At 49.9% G+C, this 24,858-nt stretch overlaps 1 protein-coding gene across 1 annotated transcript; it reads left to right on the forward strand.

Annotated features, from left to right (window-relative positions):
- Positions 1-7,720: 7,720 nt before the first annotated feature.
- Pvr (PVR cell adhesion molecule) lies at positions 7,721-23,617 on the forward strand. The gene is made up of 8 exons (XM_045133987.1): positions 7,721-7,936; positions 11,676-12,005; positions 13,439-13,738; positions 17,795-17,912; positions 19,340-19,488; positions 20,860-20,994; positions 22,170-22,204; positions 23,214-23,617. The coding sequence occupies exons 1-8, from the start codon at positions 7,855-7,857 to the stop codon at positions 23,271-23,273; spliced, it is 1,209 nt and encodes a 402-aa protein (XP_044989922.1). The 5' UTR covers positions 7,721-7,854; the 3' UTR covers positions 23,274-23,617.
- Positions 23,618-24,858: the final 1,241 nt, after the last annotated feature.

Below are 24,858 nucleotides of genomic sequence, written 5' to 3' on the forward strand. Positions count from 1 at the left end.
TTAATTTGCAGTGGCTGGAGGTCCTGATGCACCTATTCTCTCTCTCCGCCCCCTTCTTTCTCATTCAAATAAATAAATAAAAATATTTTTATTTATTTTTAAAAAATTTTTTATTTATTTATTTGAGAGCGACAGACACAGAGAGAAAGACAGATAGAGGGAGAGAGAGAGAATGGGCACGCCAGGGCTTCCAGCCTCTGCAATGAACTCCAGACACGTGTGCCCCCTTGTGCATCTGGCTAACGTGGGACCTGGGGAACCGAGCCTCGAACCGGGGTCCTTAGGCTTCACAGGCAAGCGCTTAACCACTAAGCCATCTCTCCAGCCCAAATAAAAATATTTTTTAAAAACAGAAAAAGAAAGGATGTTGAGGTCAGTCTGGGCGGCACAATGAGACCCCCTCCAAACAAAACCGCAAGTCCAAATAACCACACTTTAGTTACAAGAAATAATACACCAGCCAGGCGTGGTGGTGCACGTCTTTCATCCCATAACTTGGGAGACAGGGTCAAGAGGCTCACCATGAGTTCAAGGCCACCCTGAGACTACGTCGTGAATTCCAGGTCAGTGAGGTCCTACCTCAAAAAAAAAAAAAAAAAAAAAAAAAATTAAAGCACCCTCACAGTGACCTGGAAGAAGTTCTTTGCAACACTACTGCTAAATGATCAGACCAGCGCCTTCCCTTTTCCCTCCTCCACTGAATCCTCCTCCTTTTCAACTAGTGGGAGTGGGCTTTACAGGTAGAGGAGAGAAAGTGTTTTGAGAGGAAGGGGACTTGGGCGGTGTGCAGAGGTAGGGGCTGGGGGAAGGAGGCCTTCCCTCCTGTCCTGGATTTCCACACCAGGAGGTAGATCCAGAGTCCCAGTGTGAGCACAGCCAGGGGCAGGAATGGGAGGACGGACGGGGAAAGAGCTCTGGGACCAGTAGGTTACACTGGTTACTGAGTGTGTACGGAGATCCTGAGGGGGTATTAAATTAAACCTCATTAAAATCAAGTCAGGAGGGACTGGATTGGCTATTGTTTTTGGAGGTGGGTGGGTTCTCACTCTAGCCCAGGCTGACCTGGAATTCACTATGGAGTCTCAGGGTGGCCTCGAACTCACAGTGATCCTCCTACCTCTGCCTCCTGAGGGCTGGGATTAAAGGTGTGCACCACTATGGCAGTCTATTGTCTACTTTGAATATATATTTTATTTTTATTTATTTGAGAGAGAAAGAGAGAATGGGCATGGCAGGGCCTCCAGTCGCTGCAAACAAACTCCAGAAACTTCAGGTGCATGTGCCATCTTGTATATTTGGCTTACATGGGTCCTGGGGAATCAAATCTGGATCCTTTGGCTTTGCAGGCAAGTGCCTTAACTACCATCTCTCCAGCCCTGGACTGGCTATTTTGAATGTATATAGGAGGATCTTGATTTAAAAAAAAAAAAAAGGCAGGACATGGTGTGGCTCACCTTTAATCCCAGCACATAGAAGATTCAGTAGGAGGATCACTGATTTCGAAGCCACCCTCCTGAGGCTACACAGTGAATTCCAGATTAACCTGGACTAGAATGGGACCCTAACTCAAAAAAGAAAAAAAAAAAAAAGAAATCAAGAAAAAGAAAAAGAAAAAGAAAGAAGGATGAGCTGGAGAAATGGCGTAGTGGTTAAGGCTCTTGCCTTTCTTTTTCTTGCTTTCTTTTTTTTCTTGCCTTTTTTCTTTCTTTTTTTTTCTTGCTTTTTTTTTTTTTTCTTTTTTGAGTTAGGGTCTCATTTTTTTTTAAAATCAAGATCCTCCTATATACATTCAAAATAGCCAGTCCCGGGCTGGAGAGATGGTAGTTAAGGCACTTGCCTGCAAAGCCTAAGATCTCAGTTTCTAGTTCCAGGACGCAACGCACATAAGCCAGATGCACTAGGTGGCATATGCATCTGGAGTTTGTTTGCAGTGGCTAAAGGCCCTGGTGTGCCCATTCTCCCCATCTGCATCCTTCTTTCATAAATAAATATTCTTGTAAGAAGGAAGAAGGGTTCAAAGGCTAGTGCTCTCCTGTCAGCTTGATGAGTCAAGGTGAGTCAGGACTTTAGTGGAGTTCACCCTGGGACTCTTTTCTCTGGGTTTATCATTAGCAATATGCTTTAGACCTGCAACCCTGACCACCTACAAAATGGGGCTAATTGTCTCCTGATTGCTATCAACATGAGGTTTAGGTGTGCACAGAGTATCTTTGACAAGGACTGTCCTAGACTCCAGGGTGTAGCCTTGAAGTGGTCAGAATGCCTGTGTGAATTCTTTTCCTGGAAGACAAGTTCTTCCTCTGGCTGGTACCACACTTCAGTCCTTTCCCTCCCCCAACGTGAGATTCCTGGGGAAATTCCAACTTCACTGGGGTAATTCAATGGCCATACAGAGCCACCATATCTGTGAGCCCTGGGAGAATCCCATGATGACATCATGGTCCTGAGAAGGAACAGAATGGCCACACATTCCCAGTGTGGAAGTCCCTCAGAAAGACACTAGTAATCTGTACTTTTCTTAAACTTTTAAAACTGACAACTTCCATAATTATAGCCATGATAATTCCTCCTCTTCTACACTTTCCCCTTCATATATCCATTCTACATCATATCCCCTCCCCCTCTCAATCAGGGTCTCTCTCTCTCTCTCTCTTTTTGTTTGTTTGTTTGATTTTTGGATTTTCAAGGTAGGGTCCTATTCTAGCCCTGACCTGGAATTCACTATGTAGTGTCAGGGTGGCTTCGAACTCATGGTGATCCTCCTATCTCTGCCTTCTGAGTGCGGGATTAAAGTCATCACCATGGCCCACATCACTTTTTGTTTAAAAGTTGAGAACCTAGAAGTCTGTCTTTAGGAACTTATCATCACCTTTAAATACAGTTATGTACCTGTGTACTCTTTTGAACCTGTGTACTTTTAAAATATAAATATAAATAAATAAATAAATATATATATATATATATATGTATATGTGTGTGTGTATATATATATAAAAATATATATATGTATGTGTGTGTGTATATATATATATATATATATATATATATATATATATATATATATATGGTATTTGAGAGAAAGAAAGGGACAGAGAGAGAGAGAATGAGAGAGAATGGATGGACATGTTAGGGTCTGTAGCCACTTCAGATAAACTCCAGATGCATGTGCCTATTCTAATCTTTTTGTCTAAACCGGACTAGACACAAACAATCCTGATAAAAAAAAAAATCTATAGCAATTAATCTGGCATACTTTGTTTTGGGTTACTTTGGTTAATTTGCAGCAATTTTTTAATCGGATATATAGGTTTTCCAAGGGAGGGTTGCATTCTACCTCAGGCTGACCTGGAATTCAGTATGTAGTTTCAGGGTGTCCCTGAACTCACAGCGATCCTCCTACCTCTGCATCCTGAGTGCTGTGATTAAAGGCATGCACCACCACACCTAGCTGTTAATATAGTTTTTATTCTTATTTATTTGAGAGAGAGAGAGAGTGTGTGTGTGTGTGTGAAACAGAAAGAATGGGCGTGTTAGGGCCTCCAGCCACTCCAAAAGAGCATGTGCCACCTTGTACATCTGGTTTACTTGGGTTCTGGGGGATCGAACCTGGGTCCTTAGGCTTTGCATGTAAGTGCCTTAACCACTGAGCCATCTCTCCAGGCCCCTGGTGTCTCTTAATCCTCTCTGATGTCTTATATGAAGAGGTCTTTGTGCTTAGGCTGTCAGTTGTGCCTCTGTGTGTGTGTGCGTGCGTGCGTGCGCGTGTGTGTTGGCTTGGGCTTCCCTTCTAGCCTCTCCCCCTTCCTAACTGTCCCTAAACTATATCTTACAATTCATCATAAGTTACTCTTTTTGGAGTCTGTGTTTTCTGTTGTTTGCTAACACAGATAAGAACCCAAAAGCTGTGATCCACAGATTTGAGATCTCCTGCATCTTGATGGAATTTTCTTTTGTTTTTGAAATATTTTTATTTACTTATTTGTTGAGTACCGAAACAGAGATAGAGAGGAGGAAGAGGGAGAGAGAGTTGAGATCTTGTGTGAGTATGGACATGCCAGGGCCGCTGGCCATTGCAAACGAACTCCTGATGCATGTGCCACTTTGTGCATCTGGCTTTATGTGCTGTGGCAATCTGGACATGATAGTTTAAAGGTATGGCCTCATACCTTTATAATAATAATAAGACTCAGGTGTCTTATTAAAACTGAGCTTCCAACTTCAGCCTCTAGCAGGTAGGTCCCTGCTGAAGGGGGTATGTCCCCGGGGGTGGATCTTGAGGTGTAGTTGGGGGTGGATCTGGGCCCAGCCCTACCGTGTGTGTTCAGGGCAGTTTGAGCTCCGGCTGTTCACGCTTGCTGGGTGATGCTGGCGTTTGCTGGATCTATGGGAGTGAGCCAGCTTCTTCCACCATTGACGGGGCTTCCCCGGATTCTGGATTCTGTAAGCCTGAAGTAAACCTGTTCCTCCCAGAAGTGTGTCTGCTTGGATGTTTGTCCCAGCAGTCAGGCATTGACTGCCACGCGTGGGTACTGGGGAGTCGAACATCAGCCATCAGACATTGCAAGACAGCGTCTTAAGCAGCGGAACCATCTCTCCAGCTCCCTTTCCCCTCTCCTGACCCCCAAGTCTGGCTCCATCTCAACGGCTTCATCCATACCTTAGCTTTGACCTGCCCTTTCACCTGCTTTGTTTTCTTGTTGGCTTTTCAAGGCAGGGTCTCGCTCTAGCCCAGGCTGACCTGGAATTCACTATGTAGTCTCAGGGTGGCCTTGAACTCACAGCGAGATCCTCCTACATCTGCCTCCCAAGTGCTGGGACCAAAGGTGTGTGCCACCACGCCCGGCTTCACCCCACTTTTGAGCTTCAGTGTGATGATCCCACTACATTGAATTCTTCAGAACTCTCTCCTTGAACGTCCCATTCCTGTCACCAAGGAGTCACATGCCAATGGGAGTGGCAGGATGTCGGTCAGCGTGACGTTTACAGAGGGGAGGGTGCGGTCTCCGAGGTGGGGAATCCTGTGGACGTGGGAAGCCGTGGTGACAGCCCGGTCCTGAGGAGGAACAGAGTGGCCACAGGTTCTCAGCGTGGAAGTACCTCAGAAAGGTGCTAGAAAATTCAGAGATTTCCAGGAAATTCACCCAGAGCTAGGCACGGGGGCACATTCCTGTAGTCCTAGCACTCCCAAGGTGGAGGCAGGAGGACCAACAAGTAGGTCAAGGTCCTCTTCTGCTCCGTGGTAATTTGGAGACGAGCCTAGGCTACATGAGACTTGGGATGGCGCACACCTTTAATCCCAGCCCTGGGGAGGCAGAGGTAGGAGGACCACTGTGAGTTCCAGGCCACCCTGAGACCACAGAGTGAATTACAGGTCAGCCTGGGCTGGAGTGAGACCCTACCTCAAAAAAAACAGGAAAAAAAAAAAAGTGGGCTGAGGAGTTCTCAGCAGTTAAAGAGCCTTGTGTACAAGTCTGCTGGTCCAGGTTCAGTTCCCCAGTACCCACATAAAGGCAGATGCACAAGGTGGTGGGTACATTCATCTGCAGTTTACTTGGGGTGACAAGAGATTCCAGCATGCCCATGTTCTCTCCCCGACCTTTCTCAAGTGAATACATAAAAAATTATTATTTTCTGTTTTTTTTTTAATTTTTTTAAATTTATTTATTTGAGAGCGACAGACACAGAGAGAAAGACAGATAGAGGGAGAGAGAGAGAATGGGCGCGCCAGGGCTTCCAGCCTCTGCAAACGAACTCCAGACGCGTGCGCCCCCTTGTGCATCTGGCTAACGTGGGACCTGGGGAACCGAGCCTCGAACCGGGGTCCTAAGGCTTCACAGGCAAGCGCTTAACTGCTAAGCCATCTCTCCAACCCTATTTTCTGTTTTTTTTTTTAACATTTTTAAATATATTTTATTTATTTGAGAGAGAGAAAGAGGCAGAGAGAGAGGGAGAGAATAGGTGTACCAGGACCTCTGGCCGCTGCAAATGAACTCCAGATACTTGCGCCCCCTTGTGCATCTGGCTTACGTGGGTCCTGGAGAGTTGAACCGGGATCCTTTGGCTTTGCAGGTAAATGCCTTAACCGCTAAGTCATCCCTCAAGCCAAATTTGTTATTTTCGAAGTAGGCTGACCTCTGTAGTTCCAGGCGGGTCTGCAACTCAAGGGCATCCTCCTGCCTCTGCTTCCTGAGTGCTGGGATTCGAGGCTTGCATGGCCATGCACAGTGGAAGAGGGTTTCATGGAGAGGAGGAAACTGCTCTGTGAAGGAAGGGCCTCGGGTGGTGTGTAGAGGTGGGGTCTGGGCCAGGTGACCCTCCCTCCTTTTTAGTCCAGAGATACCCTCAGTTACCAGATCAGGAAGCAACCCCAGAGTCCCAGGGCCAACCTGCGCAGGTGGTGGGGGAAGATGGCAGGATGAGGGGAGAGCTCTGCCAGTCTGACACTCATGTATCCCTGGCTGGTGCCCACCTGGGTGTCTAGTGCAGGATGACCTTGAACTTCAGATCCACCTGCCTCCTCCTCCCTCCACCTCCCTGCCTAGTGTTGGGATCACGAGGACAAACCCCTATGCCCAGTATATGCTTGGTGAGAAGACAGACCCCAATCCTAATGTGTTTTTTTTTTTTTTTTTTTTCCAGCTAGGGTCTGGCTCTAGCCCAGGCTGGCCTGGAATTCACTATGTAGTCTCAGGGTGGCCTAGAACTCAGCGATCCTTCTACCTCTGCCTCCCAAGTGCTGGGATTAAAGACCACCAAACTGGCCAATCCTAATTTTATTTTATTTTATTTTGGGGGGGGGTTATTTATTTGTTATTTGAGAGAGAGAGAGAGGGAGGGAGGGAGGGAGAAAATGGGCGCACCAGGGCCTCCAGCTACTGCAAATGAATTCTGCACGGATGTGCCTCCTTGTGCGTCTGGCTTATGTGGGTCCTGGGGAATTGAACCAGGGTCCTTTGGCTTTGCAGGCAAATGCCTTAACCACTATGCCATCTCTCCAGCCAACCCCCCTCCCCGCACGCTTCTGTTTTGAGGTGGGGGTCTCACTGTGGCCCCAGATGACCTGGAATTCACTCTGTGAGCTCAGGGTGCCCTTGAACTCATTGCAATCCTCTACCTCTGCCTCCTGAGCACCCGGCTCAATCTTTTTTTTTTTTTTGCTATGTCGAGGTAGGGTCTCACTCTAGCCCAGGCTGACCTGGAATTCACTATGGAGTCTCAGGGTGGCCTCGAACTCACGGCCATCCTCCTACCTCTGCCTCCCGAGTGCTGGGATTAAAGGCGTGCGCCACCACACCCGGCTCAATCCTATTTTTTAAAAAATATTTTTATTTATTTATTTGCAAGGAGGGAGGGAAAGCATGAGTGGGCCAGCGCGTCTTGCGTCCGCAAATGAACATCAGATGCATGCGCCAGATGTATCCGGGTTTACGCGGGTCCTGGGGAGTTGAACCTGGGTCCTCTCGCTTTGCCTACAAGTGTCGTAACCGCTAAGCCATTTCTCAGTCTCAATGTTTGTTCTTTCTTTCTTTCTTTCTTTTATTTTTTTATTTTTTTTTTTTCTGAGACAGGGTCTCTTTCTGTAGCCCAGGTTGGCCTGACAGAGATCGCTCGCCCTAGCTTCGGAGCGCGGGGAGGGGGGCTGGTGGTACCGCGCGCCCCTCCCATCTCCACTGCGCGCCTGCGCAGAGGATCTCCTGCCTTGGAAGTGGCAGAGGCGGGACTTAACCCACCCGGTCCAACGTAAGCAGACTGCGTCTTTCCCAGGATATTCCCAGGGTTGTCTCGGGCCGGGCTGTGCATCATTCATTCCGGAGCGTGGACCGCAGCCTCCATCGGGGACCCGGGGCCCTCGGCATGGCCCGCGCCATGCGCTCCGCCTGGCCGCCGCTGGCCTTGCTGACCATGCTGTCGCTAGCCTGGATAACCCAGGAAGTCGGTGAGTGACCCCCCCCCCCACAACCCTCTCCCTCCGCAGCCAGCCACCCCCCCCCCCACACCCCGATCCTAGGCCTTGGGGGACCCCACAAGGTGGACAGCGCTGGCCGCTCCACTTGACCGCCACCACTACCTTCTCCACCTGTTCCTTCTCCTCCTCCGGACTGATCCTCTGCCCAGCCAGGGTCAGAATCCGGACTTGGGGGACTCTAGAGGGAAGCCTGCAGGCCTCGCGGCTCGCCACCGTAATCGGCGCTTGCAGAGGCTGAGGCAGGAGGATGGCCATGAGTTCCAGGCCAGCCTAAGCTACGGTCTGAGACCCTGTCTCGAATGAATGAATGAATGAATGAATGAATGAATAGAGGTTCCAGAAAAGCAAAAACAGTGATTCCAGGAAATCAGCTGAGGGTGACTCACCTCATCCCCCCCCCCATAACCTGAGCCCGCCCCCGGACACACCGTTGCCTGAGTGATCAGACTGGATGACAAATAAAAAACCACAGTACGCAGGCTTTTTCTCTTCACGCCCTCCTCCCCTCTCTCTCAGGGGGTTAAACCAAAGACGTCATGCAAGTGACATAATGCTAACCCCTCCCCCCACAGCCCCTCGCTGTGGATTCTAGACGTGCGCTCTACCGCTGAGTCACATCCCCAGCCCCTCACTGTGGATCTAGACAAGTGCTCTACCTCTGAGCCAGGCCCCAAGCCCCTCACTGGGGATCTAGACAAGTGCTCTACCTCTGAGCCACGCCCCCAGCCCCTCACTGTGGATCTAGACAAGTGCTCTACCTCTGAGCCACGACCCCAGCCCCTCACTGTGGATCCTAGACAAGTGCTCTACCTCTGAGCCACGCCCCCAGCCCCTCACTGTGGACTCTAGACAAGTGCTCTACCTCTGAGCCACGCCCCCAGCCCCTCACTGGGGATCTAGACAAGTGCTCTACCTCTGAGCCACGCCCCCAGCCCCTCACTGTGGGTTCTAGACAAGTGCTCTACCTCTGAGCCACGCCCCAAGCCCCTCACTGTGGATCTAGACAAGTGCTCTACCTCTGAGCCACGACCCCAGCCCCTCACTGTGGACTCTAGACAAGTGCTCTACCTCTGAGCCACGCCCCCAGCCCCTCACTGTGGATCTAGACAAGTGCTCTACCTCTGAGCCACGCCCCCAGCCCCTCACTGTGGATCCTAGACAAGTGCTCTACCTCTGAGCCATGCCCCCAGCCCCTCACTGTGGACTCTAGACAAGTGCTCTACCTCTGAGCCACACCCCCAGCCCCTCACTGTGGATTCTAGACAAGTGCTGTACCTCTGAGCCACGACCCCAGCCCCTCACTGTGGACTCTAGACAAGTGCTCTACCTCTGAGCCACGCCCCCAGCCCCTCACTGTGGATCTAGACAAGTGCTCTACCTCTGAGCCACGCCCCCAGCCCCTCACTGTGGATCTAGACAAGTGCTCTACCTCTGAGCCACGCCCCCAGCCCCTCACTGTGGGTTCTAGACAAGTGCTCTACCTCTGAGCCACGCCCCCAGCCCCTCACTGTGGATCTAGACAAGTGCTCTACCTCTGAGCCACGCCCCCAGCCCCTCACTGTGGATCTAGACAAGTGCTCTACCTCTGAGCCACGCCCCCAGCCCCTCACTGGGGATCTAGACAAGTGCTCTACCTCTGAGCCACGCCCCCAGCCCCTCACTGTGGGTTCTAGACAAGTGCTCTACCTCTGAGCCACGCCCCAAGCCCCTCACTGTGGATCTAGACAAGTGCTCTACCTCTGAGCCACGACCCCAGCCCCTCACTGTGGACTCTAGACAAGTGCTCTACCTCTGAGCCACGCCCCCAGCCCCTCACTGTGGATCTAGACAAGTGCTCTACCTCTGAGCCACGCCCCCAGCCCCTCACTGTGGATCCTAGACAAGTGCTCTACCTCTGAGCCATGCCCCCAGCCCCTCACTGTGGACTCTAGACAAGTGCTCTACCTCTGAGCCACACCCCCAGCCCCTCACTGTGGATTCTAGACAAGTGCTGTACCTCTGAGCCACGACCCCAGCCCCTCACTGTGGACTCTAGACAAGTGCTCTACCTCTGAGCCACGCCCCCAGCCCCTCACTGTGGATCTAGACAAGTGCTCTACCTCTGAGCCACGCCCCCAGCCCCTCACTGTGGGTTCTAGACAAGTGCTCTACCTCTGAGCCACGCCCCCAGCCCCTCACTGTGGGTTCTAGACAAGTGCTCTACCTCTGAGCCACGCCCCCAGCCCCTCACTGTGGATCTAGACAAGTGCTCTACCTCTGAGCCACGCCCCCAGCCCCTCACTGTGGGTTCTAGACAAGTGCTCTACCTCTGAGCCATGCCCTCAGCCCCTCACTGTGACTGCTTGAGCTCATGTGACCTGGAGCAAACCCCTCAGTACCTCATCTTACCCATTTCCAAATGGCACCTCTGGGCTGGGGAGACGGCTTCATGGATGAGAACACTGGCTACTGAAGCAAGAGGAGCTGAGTTCCATCTCCAGCATCCACGTAAAAAACTGAAGGCGTGGTCTTAGATGCTCATAACGCCAACACTGAGGAGGACAGACAGGAAGGTGGCTGGAACTCAAGGTCAACCAGTTATCCAAAACTCTAGAAAGGGCAGAAAAGAAATAGCTGAGGCAGGGCGTGGTGGTGCATGTGTTTAATCCCAGCACTCAGGAGGCAGAGATGAGAGGATCACTGTGATTTCGAGGCCACCCTGAAACTACATAGTGGATTCCAGGTCAGCCTGGGCTAGAGCAAGACCCTACCTCATAAAACCAAAGGGGGGAAAAAAGGAGGGAGCAGCTGAAGACATGGCTCAGCAGTTAAGGCGCATGCCTGCAAAGCCTAAGTGCCCAGGTTTGATTTCCTGGGACCCATGTAAAGCCAGATGCACAAGACAATGCATGTATCTGGAGTTCATTTGCAGTGGTTAGAGGCCCTGGAATACCCATTCTCATTCATTCATTCATTCTCTCTCTGCCTCTTTTTCTCTCTCAAATAAATAAAATATTTTTAAAAAATGCTTAATATGAGGGCTGGAAAGATGGTTTAGCAGTTAAGGTGCTTGCTTCCAAAGCCTAAGGACCCAGGTTTGATTCTCGAGTGCCCATGTAAGCCAGATACACAAGGTGGCACATGTGAGTGGAGTTTGTTTGCAGTGGCTGGAGGCCCTGGCACACCCAAACTATATCTGCACCCCCCCCTTCCTCGCAAATAAATAAGTAAGGGCTGAAGTGATGTCTTAGCAGTTAAGGAGCTTGCCCGCAAAGCCTAAGAACTCATGTTTGAATCTCCAGGTCCCACATAAGCCAGACGCACAATGATGCAAGTGTGCAATGTTACACATGTACACAAGGGGGCGCACTTGCTGAAGTTTGTTCACAGTGGCTGTAGGCTCTGGCACGCCCATTTTCTCTCTCTTTCTCAAAGGAAATAACCAATAAATAAATCATTTTTTAAAAGTTACCATGGGGGCTAGAGGGATGGCTTAGCGGTTAAGGCATTTGCCTACAAGGCCAAAGGACCCAGGTTTGACTCCCCAGGACCCACGTTAGCCAGACGCACAAGGGGGCGCATGCATCTGGAGTTTGTTTGCAGTGGCCGGAGGCTCTGGCACACCCATTCTCTCATTTTCTCTCCCTCTTTCTCTGTCCAATAAATAAAATAAAATACTTTTTAAAAAGTTATCATGATAAAAATAAAGTGACCTTTGGTTTCTCTGCAGAGATTGTGAATGTGCAAACACCCGTCCAGGTGATTGGGCTCTTGAACAAGTCTGTCATGTTGCCATGTAGCTTGCCCCCTGAGGGGTCTGTGAAGGTGACCCAAGTAACATGGCTTCGAGGGGGAGACACCGTGGCTGTCTTCCACCCCGAGAAGGGCGCAAAAGCCTCAGAGAGGCTGCGGTTCGTGGCTGGTGAGGCGGAGGAGGATATGCGGAATGCATCCGTGGTCTTGAGCAACTTGAAGATTCAAGATGAGGCCAACTACACCTGCCAGTTTGCCTTATACCCGGTGGGCAGCTGGACTACTCACATCTGGCTGCGAGTGATGGGTGAGTAAGGTGGTGGGGAGAAGGAACCCGACCCAGGGAAGAGGAACAGGGATAGAGCCAAGAGGATAGAGGCTGGGGTGAGGCACATATCCCCCCACTGCTCATATTTAGTGGGGACAAAATTAAAAAAAAAAAAAAAAAGATCAGGTGGGGCCTCGGATAGTCCAGGCTGTCTTCAAACTTGCTCTCTGCAGTTGTGGATGACCTAGAACTTTGGATCTTCCTGCCTGTGCCATCTGAGTCTGGGATTACAGGCAGGGGCCATCAGACTCAGCTTTATTTTGGGGGGAGGGTGGTTTCAAGGTAGGGTCTTGCTCTAGGCCCAGCTGACCTGGAATTCATTATGTAGTCTCAAGGAGACTTCCATTTCACAGCAATCCTCCTGCCTCTGCCTCCCAAGTGCTGGGATTAAAGGCGTGTACCACCACTCCTGGCTCCAGGGTTTTTTGTTATTTTTGTTAATTTTTATTTATTTATTTGGAGCGATCTGGCATATGTGGGTACTGGGGCATCAAACCTGGGTCTTTAGCTTCACAGGCAAATGAATGCCTTAACCACTCAGACATCTCTCTGGCCTTTTTCTTTCTTTTGAGATTTTATTATTTATTTATTTGTTTATTTATTTATTTATTTACTTGAGAGACAGATAGAGCATAGGTGTACCAGAGCCTCCAAATGAACTCCAGACGCATGCATCACCTTGTACATCTATCTGGCTTATGTGGGTTCTGGGGAATCAAACCAGGGTCCCTTGGCTTTGCAGGCAAATACCTTAACCACTAAACTATCTTCTCCAGCCCCCTTTTTCTTATTGTTAAGTTAGGTTCCCCTCTTCTTGCCAAGGAACTTGTAAAATGACCACATGTTGCATTAACTTTTCCTGGACTGACTCGAGCAAACATCCCTTCATCCCAGAAAGGATTCAGAAACAGAGATAGGCAAAGACTCTCACAGAGTTTACAGGGTTACTTATGGGAGGATGGGTGAGGGTTCCTTACAGGAGCATGGATGACTCAAAGACAGCTACATCACCAAAAAGCCCACCATAGCATAGCTGAGCACTCACAGAAGCTACATCTCTGGAACTCACTGCCTGATTGGCAGGCAGCTCAGCTGGATGGAGAGTCTCTCCTACTAAACACTTCTCATTCCTCAGGTGACCCCAGGAAGGGGCCTTGCAGACCCCGTCACTCCTCAGGTTACCCTGGGGAGGGGCCTTGTGGACCCTGTCACTCCTCACATGACCCCGGGGAGGGGCCTTGTGGATCTTGTAACTTTCAGGGACTTCCTGAGACTTACCTGTGAGGCCCTCAGCCTTGCTTGCTTTCTGAGCCTTCTGGCAAGCCTCTATCTAGCATGCAGTGTTTCATCTCAGATGAAATCACCTTACAACACCAGAGGCTGTGGATGACCTGTCCCTGTTCCTCTTGCAGCTCCAGGGCAGAACACAGCTGAGGCCCTGAAGGATGACCATCTTGCTTTAGGCCTTGTGCCAGTAGCTACTTGCATCTCGGCCGGGTGTTACCCTCCCTCCCAGATCACCTGGTCTTCAGACCTGGGTGGAACCTTCCAACTAGAACAGAAGCCGGGGCCTGAGCCAGGCACGTTTACTATGACCAGCTTGTACTTCCTGAAGCCCTCGAGCAAGGTAGACGGCAAGAACATCACCTGCAAAGTGGAGCATGAGAGCTTGGAGGAGCCGCTCTTTCTGCTGGTGACCCTCTCTGTGCATTGTGAGTATGCCCATGCCTTGCGATGCCCACTGTCCGTGCCCACTGTCCGCACTAGCCCACCTTCATTGTCTCACTGAATTGGTCAGCTCCAGGTTCAGTGTAAGAGAACTTGTCATAAAAAATAAGTCTGGGTAGGCTGGAGAGATGGCTCAGCAGTTAAGGCACCTGCCTGCAAAGCCAAAGAACCCAGGTTCGATTCCCCAGGACCCACATAAGCCAAATGCACAAGGTGGCACATGTGTCTGGAGTTTATGTGCAGCAGCTGGAGCTGGCATGTCCATTCTCTTTCTCAAATAAAAAGAAAAAATAAAATATTTTAAAAAAATAAAATAAAAAAGCTGGGCATGGTGGCACACACCTTTAATCCCAGCACTTGGGAGGCAGAGGTAGGAGGATCGCCATGAGTTCGAGGCTATTCTGAGACTACACAGTGAATTCTAGGTCAGCCTGAGCTAGTGTGAGACCCTACCTCGAAAAAAAAAACCAACCAACCAAAGAACAACAACAAAAAAAAAAAAACAAAAATAAGTCTGGAGGCTGGAGAGATGGTCTACAGACCCAGGTTCAACTCTCCAGATCCCACATAAGCCAGACACACAAAGGTGAGGCAAGCACAAGGTGGCACATGCCCACAAGGTGGCATAAGTATCTATAGTTCAATTGCAGTGTCTGTAGTCCTAGTGTGCCAATTCTCTCTCCCTATCTGTCTTTCTCTTGCTCTCTCTAAAAAATTTAAAAATTGGGCTGGAGAGATGGCTTAGCGGTTAAGCACTTGCCTGTGAAGCCTAAGGACCCCAGTTCGAGGCTCGGTTCCCCAGGACCCACGTTAGCCAGATGCACAAGGGGGCGCACGCGTCTGGAGTTCGTTTGCAGAGGCTGGAAGCCCTGGCGCGCCCATTCTCTCTCTCTCCCTCTATCTGTCTTTCTCTCTGTGTCTGTCGCTCTCAAATAAATAAATAATTAAAAAAAATTTAAAAATTATAACAAGGCCAGGCATGGTGGTGCAGCACACCTTTAACCCCAACACTTGGGAGGCAGAGGTAGGAGGATCACTGTGAGTTCGAGGCCACCCTGAGATTACATAGTGAATTCCTGATCAGCCTGGGCTACGGTGAGATTCTACCTCGAAAAGCCAAAAAAAAAAAAAAAAAAAAAAAAAAAATAAAACTAAAAAATTTAAAATGAGGTGGAAGGCTGGAGAGATGGTTCAGTGGATAAGGCACTTGTCTACAAAAGCCTAATGACCCAGGTTCAATTTCCCAGTACCCACCATAAAGCCAGATACACAAGGTGGCTGTAGTCCCTGGCATGCTCATTCTCCCTGTCTGTCCCTCTTCTCTAGGCCTCTCTCTCTGCTTGCAAATAAATAAATATATATAACCTGTTTCTTTTTTTTTTAAAGGTGGAGAGACATTGAGGGAAACACAAGACATTCACCTGTGGCTTACACACATACACATGCACACACATTCATGCTCAATTGCACACAAACGCACACACACACACACACACACACACACACACACTTTCATAGTAGATTTTATTTAGCCCAAGATACCCAACATGTTATCATTTCAACACATGACCTGTTTTCAGGCATTCTTGGTAAGATCTTTTACAGTCTTCTTGCCATTGTAAGTCTTCAGAATTGTGTATCTCACCAGGCATGGTGGCACACACCCTTAATCCCAGTACAGGCAGAGGTGGGAGGATCACCATGAGTTCAAGGCCAGCCTAAGACTGCAGAGTGAATTCCAGGTCAGCCTGGGCCAGAGTGAGACCCTACCTCGAAAAACAAACAAAGCTGGGCGTGGTGGTGCGTGTCTTTAATCCCAGCACTCAGGAGGCAGAAGTAGGAGGATTGCTGTGAGTGTGAGGCCATCCTAAGAATACAGAGTGAATTCCAGGTCAGCCTGGGCTACAGTGAAGAGTGAGATCCTACCTTGAAACGCCAAAAAAAAAAAAAAAAAGAGGGCTGAAGAGATGGCTTAGTGGTTAAGCACTTACCTATGAAGCCTAAGGACCCTGGTTCGAGGCTCGATACCCCAGGACCCACGTTAGCAAGAAACACAAGGTGGCGCATATATCTGGAGTTTGTTTGCAGTGGCTGGAGGCCCTGGTGCTCCCATTTTCTCTCTCTCTCTCAGTCGCTCACTCTCAAATAAATATAAATAAAAATAAACAAAAAAACTTAAAAAGAAAAATAATCAAACAAACAAAAAAAACCCAAAATTGTGTATCTCAGACTAGCCATGTCTGAAGTTCTGAGAGCCTTGTGTGGCTGTTGGTCACCGTCTTGGATAGCATGGGAATAAGCTCCTGCATGGTTATACCGCCACATCATTATGCTGTCCACACACGTGTGCATGTGTACACACACACTTTTGTTTTTGTTTTTTTTTTAAATTTTATTTATTTGAGAGCGACACAGAGAGAAAGACAGAGAGAGGGAGAGAGAGAGAATGGGCGCGCCAGGGCTTCCAGCCTCTGCAAACGAACTCCAGACGCGTGCGCCCCCTTGTGCATCTGGCTAACATGGGACCTGGGGAACAGAGCCTCGAACCGGGGTCCTTAGGCTTCACAGGCAAGCGCTTAACCGCTAAGCCATCTCTCCAGCCCTTGTTGTTTTTTTTTTTTAATTTGAGAAAGACAGACTGGGCGCCTGAGGGCCTTCAGCCACTGCAAACAAACTCCAGATGTGTGCAGCACCTGTGCATCTGGCTTATGTGGGTCCTTGGGAATCGAACCTGTGCCCTTTGGCTCTGCAGGCAAACAACTTAACCGCTAAAGCATTCCTCCAGTCCCACACATACTTTAAAAAAAATTTGGGGGGATGCTGGAGAGATGACTTAGTGGTTAAGGCACTTGCCTATGAAGTGTAAGGACCCAGGTTCAACTCTCCAGATCCCACATAAGCCAGACTCACAAACAGGAAGCAAGCACAAGGGCGCGCACGCGTCTAGAGTTCGTTCGCAGTGGCTGAGCCCCTGGCGCACCAATTCTCTCTCTCTCTCTTTCTCTCTCTGTCTGTCTTTCTAAAATAATTAATAAATAAATAAGTGCTTTTTAAAAGTTGGGGCAGGAGAGATGCCTTAGGGATTAAGGTACTTTCCTGTGAAGCCCAAGGACCAAGCTTCAAAACCCCAGAACCCATGTAAGCCAGATGCTCATGGTGGCATGTGCATATGGAGTTAGTTTGCAGGGGCTGGAGGCCCTAGCTTCCCCATTCTCTCTCTGTCTGCCTCTTTCCTTCCCCTCCTCTCAAATAAATAAAACTAACTTAAAAAAAAAATTACTTACTTATTTGAGAGAGAGAGAGAAAGAGGCAGATAGAGAGTGGAAGAATGGGCGCGCCAGGGCCTCCAGCCTCTGCAAACGAACTCCAGACACATGTGCCACCTTGTGCATCTGGCTAACGTGGGTCCTGGAGAATCAAGACAAGGAAACATCTTAACTGTTGAGCCACCTCTCCAGCCCATGTCCCCTCAACACACACACACTTTTTTTTTTTTTTTAAATTTTTAATTTATTTATTTGAGAGCAACAGACACAGAGAGAAAGACAGGGAGAGGGAGAGAATTGGGCGCGCCAGGGCTTCCAGCCTCTGCAAACGAACTCCAGACGCGTGCGCCCCCTTGTGCAATTGGGTAACGTGGGACCTGGGGAACCGAGCCTCGAACCGGGGTCCTTAGGCTTCACAGGCAAGCGCTTAACCGCTAAGCCATCTCTCCAGCCCCCCCACACACACTTTTTGAGGTGAGGAAGTTGAGAAAGGATCTTGCTATGTAACTTGGCCTGGCCTCAAATTCACAATCTTCCTACTTTAATCTTCTGGGTGTGGAGAGGATAGGATGTGTCCCAGAAATACCAGGCACAGAAAACAGCAGGAAGCAAGAATATATGTCCCTGTGACTAATGATAAAGAACCCCCATTGCCATAGGCTTGCAGACTTCCCCGTCTTGGGCTGATCCCCAACCCTACAGAGATTCTTCCTGCCTGAAGGAAGGCCCCTGCAAGTTCCTCCAAGTGAGAGCGTCAGTGTCCTTTGTCCCCAGATCTCCCCGAGGTCTCCATCTCCGGCTATGATGGCAACTGGTACCATGGTCGCAGTGGGGTCAACCTCACCTGTGATGCGCGCAGCAACCCAAAGCCCAAGGGCTACAGCTGGAGCACGTGAGTGGGGTGGACCCTGAGCTGGGTCTGAGGGAGGAGGGCTGGGCCTGAACCCCTGGGTCTGAGGGAGGAGGGCTGGTCCTAAGCCCCTGGGTCTGAGGGAGGAGGACTGGAGTTGGATCCCTGGGTCTGAGGGAGGGGGGCTGGGCCTGGATCCTTGGGTCTGAGGGAGGGGGGCTGGGCCTGGATCCTTGGGTCTGAGGGAGGAGGGCTGGGCCTGGAGCCCTGGGTCTGAGGGAGGAGAGCTGGGCCTGGACCCCTGGGTCTGAGGGAGGAGGGCTGGGTCTGGACTCCAGGGTCTGAGGGAGGAGGGCTGGGTGTGGACTCCAGGGTCTGAGGGAGGAGGGCTGGGTCTGGACCCCTGAGTCTGAGGGAGGGGGGCTGGGTCTGGACCCCTGGGTCTGAGGGAGGAGGGCTGGGCCTGGAGCCCTGGGTCTGAGGGAGGAGGGCTGGGCCTGGACCCCTGGGTCTGAGGAGGTGATGGCTTGCAAAGCCCAATGGCCCAGCTTCGAATCCCCAGTACCCAATTGCACAAGGTGGCACATACATCTGGAGTTCCTTTGTAGTGGCAAGAGGCCCTGGCATGCCCATTCCCTCCCTTTATTTATTTGCAAGCAGAGAGAAAGAGCAGGGGCAGACGATGGGCGCACCAGGGCCTCCAGCCACTGCAATCAAACTCCAGACGCCTGCGCCCCCTTGTGCATCTGGCTTACATGAGTCCTTGAGGAATTGAACTGAGGTCTTTAGGCTTTGCAGAGATATAATATAAATTTGTTTTGTTTTTTGCTTTTCAAGATAGGGTTTCACTCTAGTCCAGGCTGACCTGGAGTTTACTGTGTAGTCTCAGGGTGGCCTCAAACACCTCTGCCTCCCGAGTGCTGCAATTACAGGCCTGAACCAACACACCAAGCTTTTTTTCTTTCTTTCTTTTCCCTTTTTTTTTTTTTGGTTTTTTTGAGCCTCCCCAGTGCTGGGATTAAAGCGCGTGCGTACCCCCAGCAGGGGTTGGGCGAGAGAGAGAGAATGGGCACACCAGGTGCATCTGGCTTACTTGGATCCTGGGGAATTGAATGTGATCTTCTGGCTTTGCAGGCGAGTGCCTTAAGCACTAAGCCTTTTCTCCAGCCCTCCAAGCACATTTCTGTCCATCAACCTCTGCACAAGACAAAAGCCTGAAACTGCAAGTAGGTTGTTCAGGTGGAGGGTGAGGTGTCGCTATGGTTACAGTAATAGATGCTGTGGGGAAGAGGCAAGTGGGCTCACGGAGTGATCTGAACTGCTCCGGATTCACTCGCCATCTGGTGGCCATGTGGGGAACAACCAGGGGAGAGGGCTGAAACCAGGGGTCCAGGGCAGGGAAGGTTTGGGGTCTACTTACAACCGACCTTCAGCAGATATCAGCGACTCACCGCCCCCTCCTCTCCCAGGACTGCAGGGCCCCTGCCGCCCTCTGCAAAGGCCCAGGGCAAAGTGCTCCTGATCCACACTGTGGACAAGTCTGTCAACACCACCTTCGTTTGCCGAGTCACCAACGACCTAGGGACCAGTCAGAATAAAGTGTACACCCCAGTAGCAGGTAAAACTCTCCCTGGGTGAGGAGATCAGATTGACCGGGATGGGGGTGGTAGTGGGGTGGGGGCGGTGTGGATGCGATGGGATGGTCTTAGTGGGGGAGGTCTGGGTGTGGTGACTGACAGAAGAGAAGTCCTAGGTCCTGGAGAGAAGGCTTAGTGGTTAAGGCACTTGCCTGCAAAACCTAAGAACTCGGGCTTGATTCCCCAGGACCCGCGTAAGCCAGATACACAAGGTTGTACATGCGTCTGGAGTTCATTTGCAGTGGCTGGAGGCCTTAGCACGCCTACAGAGTGAGTTCTAGGTCAGCCTGAGCTAGAGTGAAACCCTACCTCAAAAAAAGGAGGGCCTGGAGGGATGGCTTAGCAGTTAAAGCCAAGGATCCCTGTTCAATTGATTCTCCGGGGGCCCCGTAAGCCAGATGCACAAGGGGGCTCATGTGTCTGGAATTTATTTGAATTTATTTAGCAGCGGCTAAAGGCCCTGGCATGCCCATTCTCTCTCTCTTAAATAAATAAAATAAATAAGTAAATAATTTTTTTAATAGCCATTGTTCAGAGTATTTCTCCAACCCTGAAAACTGAGCAAGTAAGAATTGTTATTGATTTTCTTTCTAGCTATTTTCTTTTTTTAAATATGTATTTTTTTATAATCATGGAAAATGCTAATAAAATTTTTTAAAGCTTAAAAAAAACCCAAAAAAACAAAAAAATAAAAAGTATTTTTATTTAAGAGAGAAATATGCAGGCAGAGAGAGAGAGAATGGATGCACCAGGGCCTCCAGCCACTGTAAACTAAGTCCAGGTGCGTGCACCACCCCCCTTGTGCATCTGGCTTATGTGGGTCCTGGGCACTTGAACCTGGGTCCTTTGGCTTTGCAGGCAAATGCCTTAACCCCTAAGCCATCTCTCCACTGAGGGTTTCTGCTTTCCTTGGGAGAACAAAAGACCCACCCAGCTTCACTACAAAGTGAGGCAGAACTGTGACTGCCGTGTTCCAGTGCACAACATAACACTTGTCCTGGGGAATTGAACCTGGGTCTTTAGGCTCTGCTGGCAAGCGCCTTAACCACTACGCCGTCTCTCCAGCCTGCATTTGTTTAAATTTTGTTGTTGTTGTTGTTCGTTTGTTTTTTCGAGGTTGGGTCTCACTCTAGCCCAGGCTGACTTGGAATTGACTATGTAGTCTCAGGGTGGCCTCGAACTCACAGTGATCCTCTTACCTCTGCCTCCCGAGTTGCTGGGATTCAAGGCGTGCGCCACCGCGCCCAGCCCTGATGAGCTTGGGGTGCTCTTTCCAGGTTTCAGGGAGGGTGCTGGTCAGGCAGGTGGGAAGCAGGCAGGTGTCCTTACTGTGCTACCTCCCGGTCCTCCAGAGGCCCCTAAGAGGGATCGGTCAGGCCTGAGCGAGAACGCCAAGATCGGCATCACCGTCAGCATCGTCATCGTGCTTGTCATCCTGGCGGCCGTCCTCTGTGTGGCCTGGAGTCACTTACAGACCAAACACCCTGGTGAGCCCCTTCCCCTTAACATGCGCCCCCCCCCGCCCCCGCCTGCCAGGAACTTGCACAAGGCCACTGTGATAGAGTCTCAGCCATGTGCCAAGCCTCAGTCCAAAGCCCTCCACACCTAGCCTCAATCCCAGGATTACGGAGTTCCCTCATGTGACAGATGTGGGCACACAACAGAATTATAGACAACAAGCTACCCCCACCTTCCCCTCACCAGTCCACCTCCCGTCATGTCCCCTCCCCCTCTCAATCAGCCTCTCTCTTGCTTTTGATGTCATCATCTTTTCCTCCTATTAGGAGGGTCCTGTGTAGGTAGTCCTAAGCACTACGAGGTCTTGGATATCCACAGGTCATTTTGTGTCTGGAGGGAGCACGTTGTAAGGAGTCCTACCCTTCCTTTGGCTCTTACATCCTTCCTGCCACCTCTTCCGCAATGGACCCTGAGCCTTGCAAGGTGTGATAGAGATATTGCAGTGCTGAGCACTCCTCTGTCACTTCTTCTCAGCACCATGGTGCCTTCTGAGTCATCCCAAGGTCACTGCCTTCTGAAAAGAGAAGCTCCTCTAACCAAAAGTGAAAGTAGCGTTAATATAAGGGTATGAACATTAAGAGAAGTGCTTACCAGGCCGTTTGGTGAGCATCATATATACATTTAGCCAGACAGCAGTAGACGTTACACCCCTAGGGCTCATGACCTCCCCTGCCATAGGCCCCACCCCACCTCGAGGTAGGGTCTCACTGCAGCCCAGGCTGACCTGCAATTCACTATGTCGTCTCAGGGTATCAAACTCACAGCGATCCTCCTACCTCTGCCTCCGGAGTGCTGGGATCAAAGCTGTGCCCCACCACGCCAGGCTTTTGACTAGGTTTTCAGTATCAGGCATGTATTCCTCCCTCCCATGGAGGGGGCTTCCAGTCCAATTAGAAAGTGGTTGGTTTCCCCCCAAAAACAGACATGCCACTATTGCACCAACAACCAGGAAGTCTTATTCATTAATTTGTGGTGTTCTGCCTTGGTTTTTTTGTTTTCAAAGTACTGGGGATGAAACCCAGGCAAAAGCACTCCACCCACTGAGCCAGCCCCAGGGCCTTCAACTCTGCTTCTCCCACGGTTTTTAGTGGTTTATTTTCACCCGACGGCTTCTTCCTGATCCGTTCTTTTCCTGTCTCTCCAGGTCAGAGCTGGTCCGGCTCCTCTGTGGAGAGCAGGGTAAGTACAGAGTAGAGGTGGAGGGGATGAGGGACCCATTTCTGGGCCTCCACGGGGGCCCTGCTGCGTGTACTTAGGAGCCTGGGTCTTCTCAGGGTCCCCAGTTTGGGTACTACTGGGAAATGGTGACAGGGCCTAGTGCAAGGAAGACAGGTCACTGGGGTGTGTCCTTGGAGGGGGGATATTGGGACCCTGCTCTGCCTGTCTCTCTCTCTCTTCTTCTTCTCCTCCTCTCTCTCTCATGCGCATATTATGTTTTATTTATTTGCAAGCAGAGAGAGGGAGAGAGAGAGAGTATGGGTACATCATGGCCTTTTGCCACTGCAAACTAACTCTAGGCAGATACATGTGCCACTTTGTGCATCGGCCTTTATGTGGGTACAGGGGAATTGAGCCCAGGCCAGAAAGCTTTGTAAACAAGCACCTTTAACCACTGAGCCATTTTTCTCTCTCTCTCTCTCTCAGTACGGTCTCTCCATACAGCCCAGGATGACTTCTTAATTCATTATCCTCCTGCCTCAGCTTCCTGAGTGCTGGAATTACAGCCTGTGGCCAAGTGCCGGCATCAGGCTCTACCTTGATGTCCCCCCGCCCATGGCCACTCCTTAGGACCAATGTCCTGGCTTCCAGCAGAGGGGACTGGATAGGCTCATTGGACTGTATTTCATGGGGATGATTTTTGTCTTTCTTTTTTTTTTTAATAATGTTCGTTTTTAAAGTTCTCAGATGTGACTCAGAAATAGCCGGTGAAATATTCAAGCTTTATGTTTTTTAAAACTTTATTTATTTGAGAGAGAGAGAAAGAGGCAGAGAGAGAGGCCTCTAACCACTGCAGATGAACTCCAGATGCATGTGCCCCCTTATGCATCTGGCTAATGTGGGTCCTGGGGAATTGAACCGAGGTCCTCTGGCTTTGCAGGCCAATGCCTTAACCGCTAAACCAGCTCTCTCCAGCCCCCAATTTTGCCTTTGAGAGGGTTGGACTGATGCATTAAATGTCTCCATCCAGGCTGTTCAGTATTCGGTTGTGAGCAACGGCGTCAACCTTCCCAGACATGGCAGCGATTAACATGACCTGAAGGCACTTGGATCCGGTGGGCAGAGGGAAGGAATTGGTGACATCAGATCCTCAGTGCTTGGCCCCTCCCACCAAGATGGATGAAGACAGTCAGGCTGCCCAGTGAGCCTCGAAAGTTCAGGAGACTCCCAGAACCCCTGTAACTGCCCCCTATGGAGAGACGGACTCAGAGAGCCAGGCAGGGTGTCTCCTGTTCGTCATCTCACTACTCGGGAGGCTGAAGCAGAGGTTTGCTGCAAGTTTGAGGCCAGCCTGTCTAGTCTACACAGGGTAACCCTGTCTCATCTCCCCTCAACAAAACACAAAGGAAAAGGAAGGAAGGAAGGAAGGAAGGAAGGAAGGAAGGAAGGAAGGAAGGAAGGAAGGAAAGAAGGAAGGGAGGGAGGGAAGAAAGGAAGGGAGAGAAGGAAGAGAGGAAGGAAGGAAGGAAGCAAGGAAGGAAGGAAGGAAGGAAGGAAAGAAGGAAGGAAGGAAGGAAGGAAGGGAGGGAGGAAGGGAGGGAGGCAGAAAGGAGAGAGTGAAGGAAGGAGGGAGGGAAGGAAGGAAAGGAGGAAAGCAAATAGCTTCAGGAGTCTGGAACAAAGGGCAGGATAGATGCTCTACCTCATAACGGACTTCATGGGATGTTCCAGCTGCCAAAGATTTTGGCCCCTGGGATCCAACTCCAAATGTATTTTTTATGAAGAAAAGAAAGGTATTTATTCTTTATATGTATATTTTGAGACAGGGTGTCGTGTACCCAGGCTGGCCTCAAACTCTCTGTATAGCTGTGGATGAACTTGAACTTGTTAATTTATTTATTTGCTTGTTTTAAGCTTCTGTTTGAGCATATTCACCCTGTGCTCCACCTACCCTCTTCCTTCCCCTGCTCCTGTGGTTCTGTGTGTTCCCCCAGACAGTTTTGCTTCTACTTTAATCACACACACACACACACACACACACACACACACACACACGTGCGCACACGCACGCACACACTTTTGATGTTGTTGTTTGTTGTTGTTGTTGTTGTTGTTGTTGTTTTTTGAGGTAGGGTCTCATTCTAGCCAAAGTCAGCCTGAGCTAGAGACCCTACCTTGAAAAGAAAATTTTTAAAAACATAACTTAATAATAACAATTGTGAGTAGGACTGTAATAAACATTTGTGTTTAAATATCTCTACGATATGTTGATTTGTCCTTAGTGTATATACAAAGATGCAGTATGTCTGAGTCACATTGTCGATATTTTTGTTAATATCTGTATTTATTTGCAAGCAGAGAGAGATAGAAGAGAGACAGACAGACAGAATGGGTGCACTGGGGCCTCCAACTGCTGCAAACAAACCGCAGACGCATGTGCCACTCCATGCATCTGGCTGTACGTGAGTACTGGGGAATTGAACCCGGGTCACTAGGTTTTTCAGGCAAGTACCTTAACCACTGAGCCATTCCTCCAGCCCTTCCTTTTTTTAATTATTTATTTTTAATAAAAAGGTTTGTGCACATAGACCCCTCTCCCCCGCCCCAGTTCTGCCGAGGGCCTCTGGTGGGGCTGTTGATCTTCATCATGGGGATCAAGAGGCCTGTTAGTCTCT

Source organism: Jaculus jaculus, chromosome 14, assembly GCF_020740685.1.
Source record: "Jaculus jaculus isolate mJacJac1 chromosome 14, mJacJac1.mat.Y.cur, whole genome shotgun sequence".
NCBI lineage: Eukaryota > Metazoa > Chordata > Mammalia > Rodentia > Dipodidae > Jaculus > Jaculus jaculus.

Coding starts and splice junctions, on each gene's coding strand:
- Pvr (XM_045133987.1), top strand. CDS start 7,855: ATGGCCCGCGCCATGCGCTCCGCCTGGCCGCCGCTGGCCTTGCTGACC. Junction 12,006..13,438: donor CATCTGGCTGCGAGTGATGG/GTGAGTAAGGTG, acceptor TTCCTCTTGCAG/CTCCAGGGCAGAACACAGCT. Junction 20,995..22,169: donor CTTACAGACCAAACACCCTG/GTGAGCCCCTTC, acceptor CTGTCTCTCCAG/GTCAGAGCTGGTCCGGCTCC.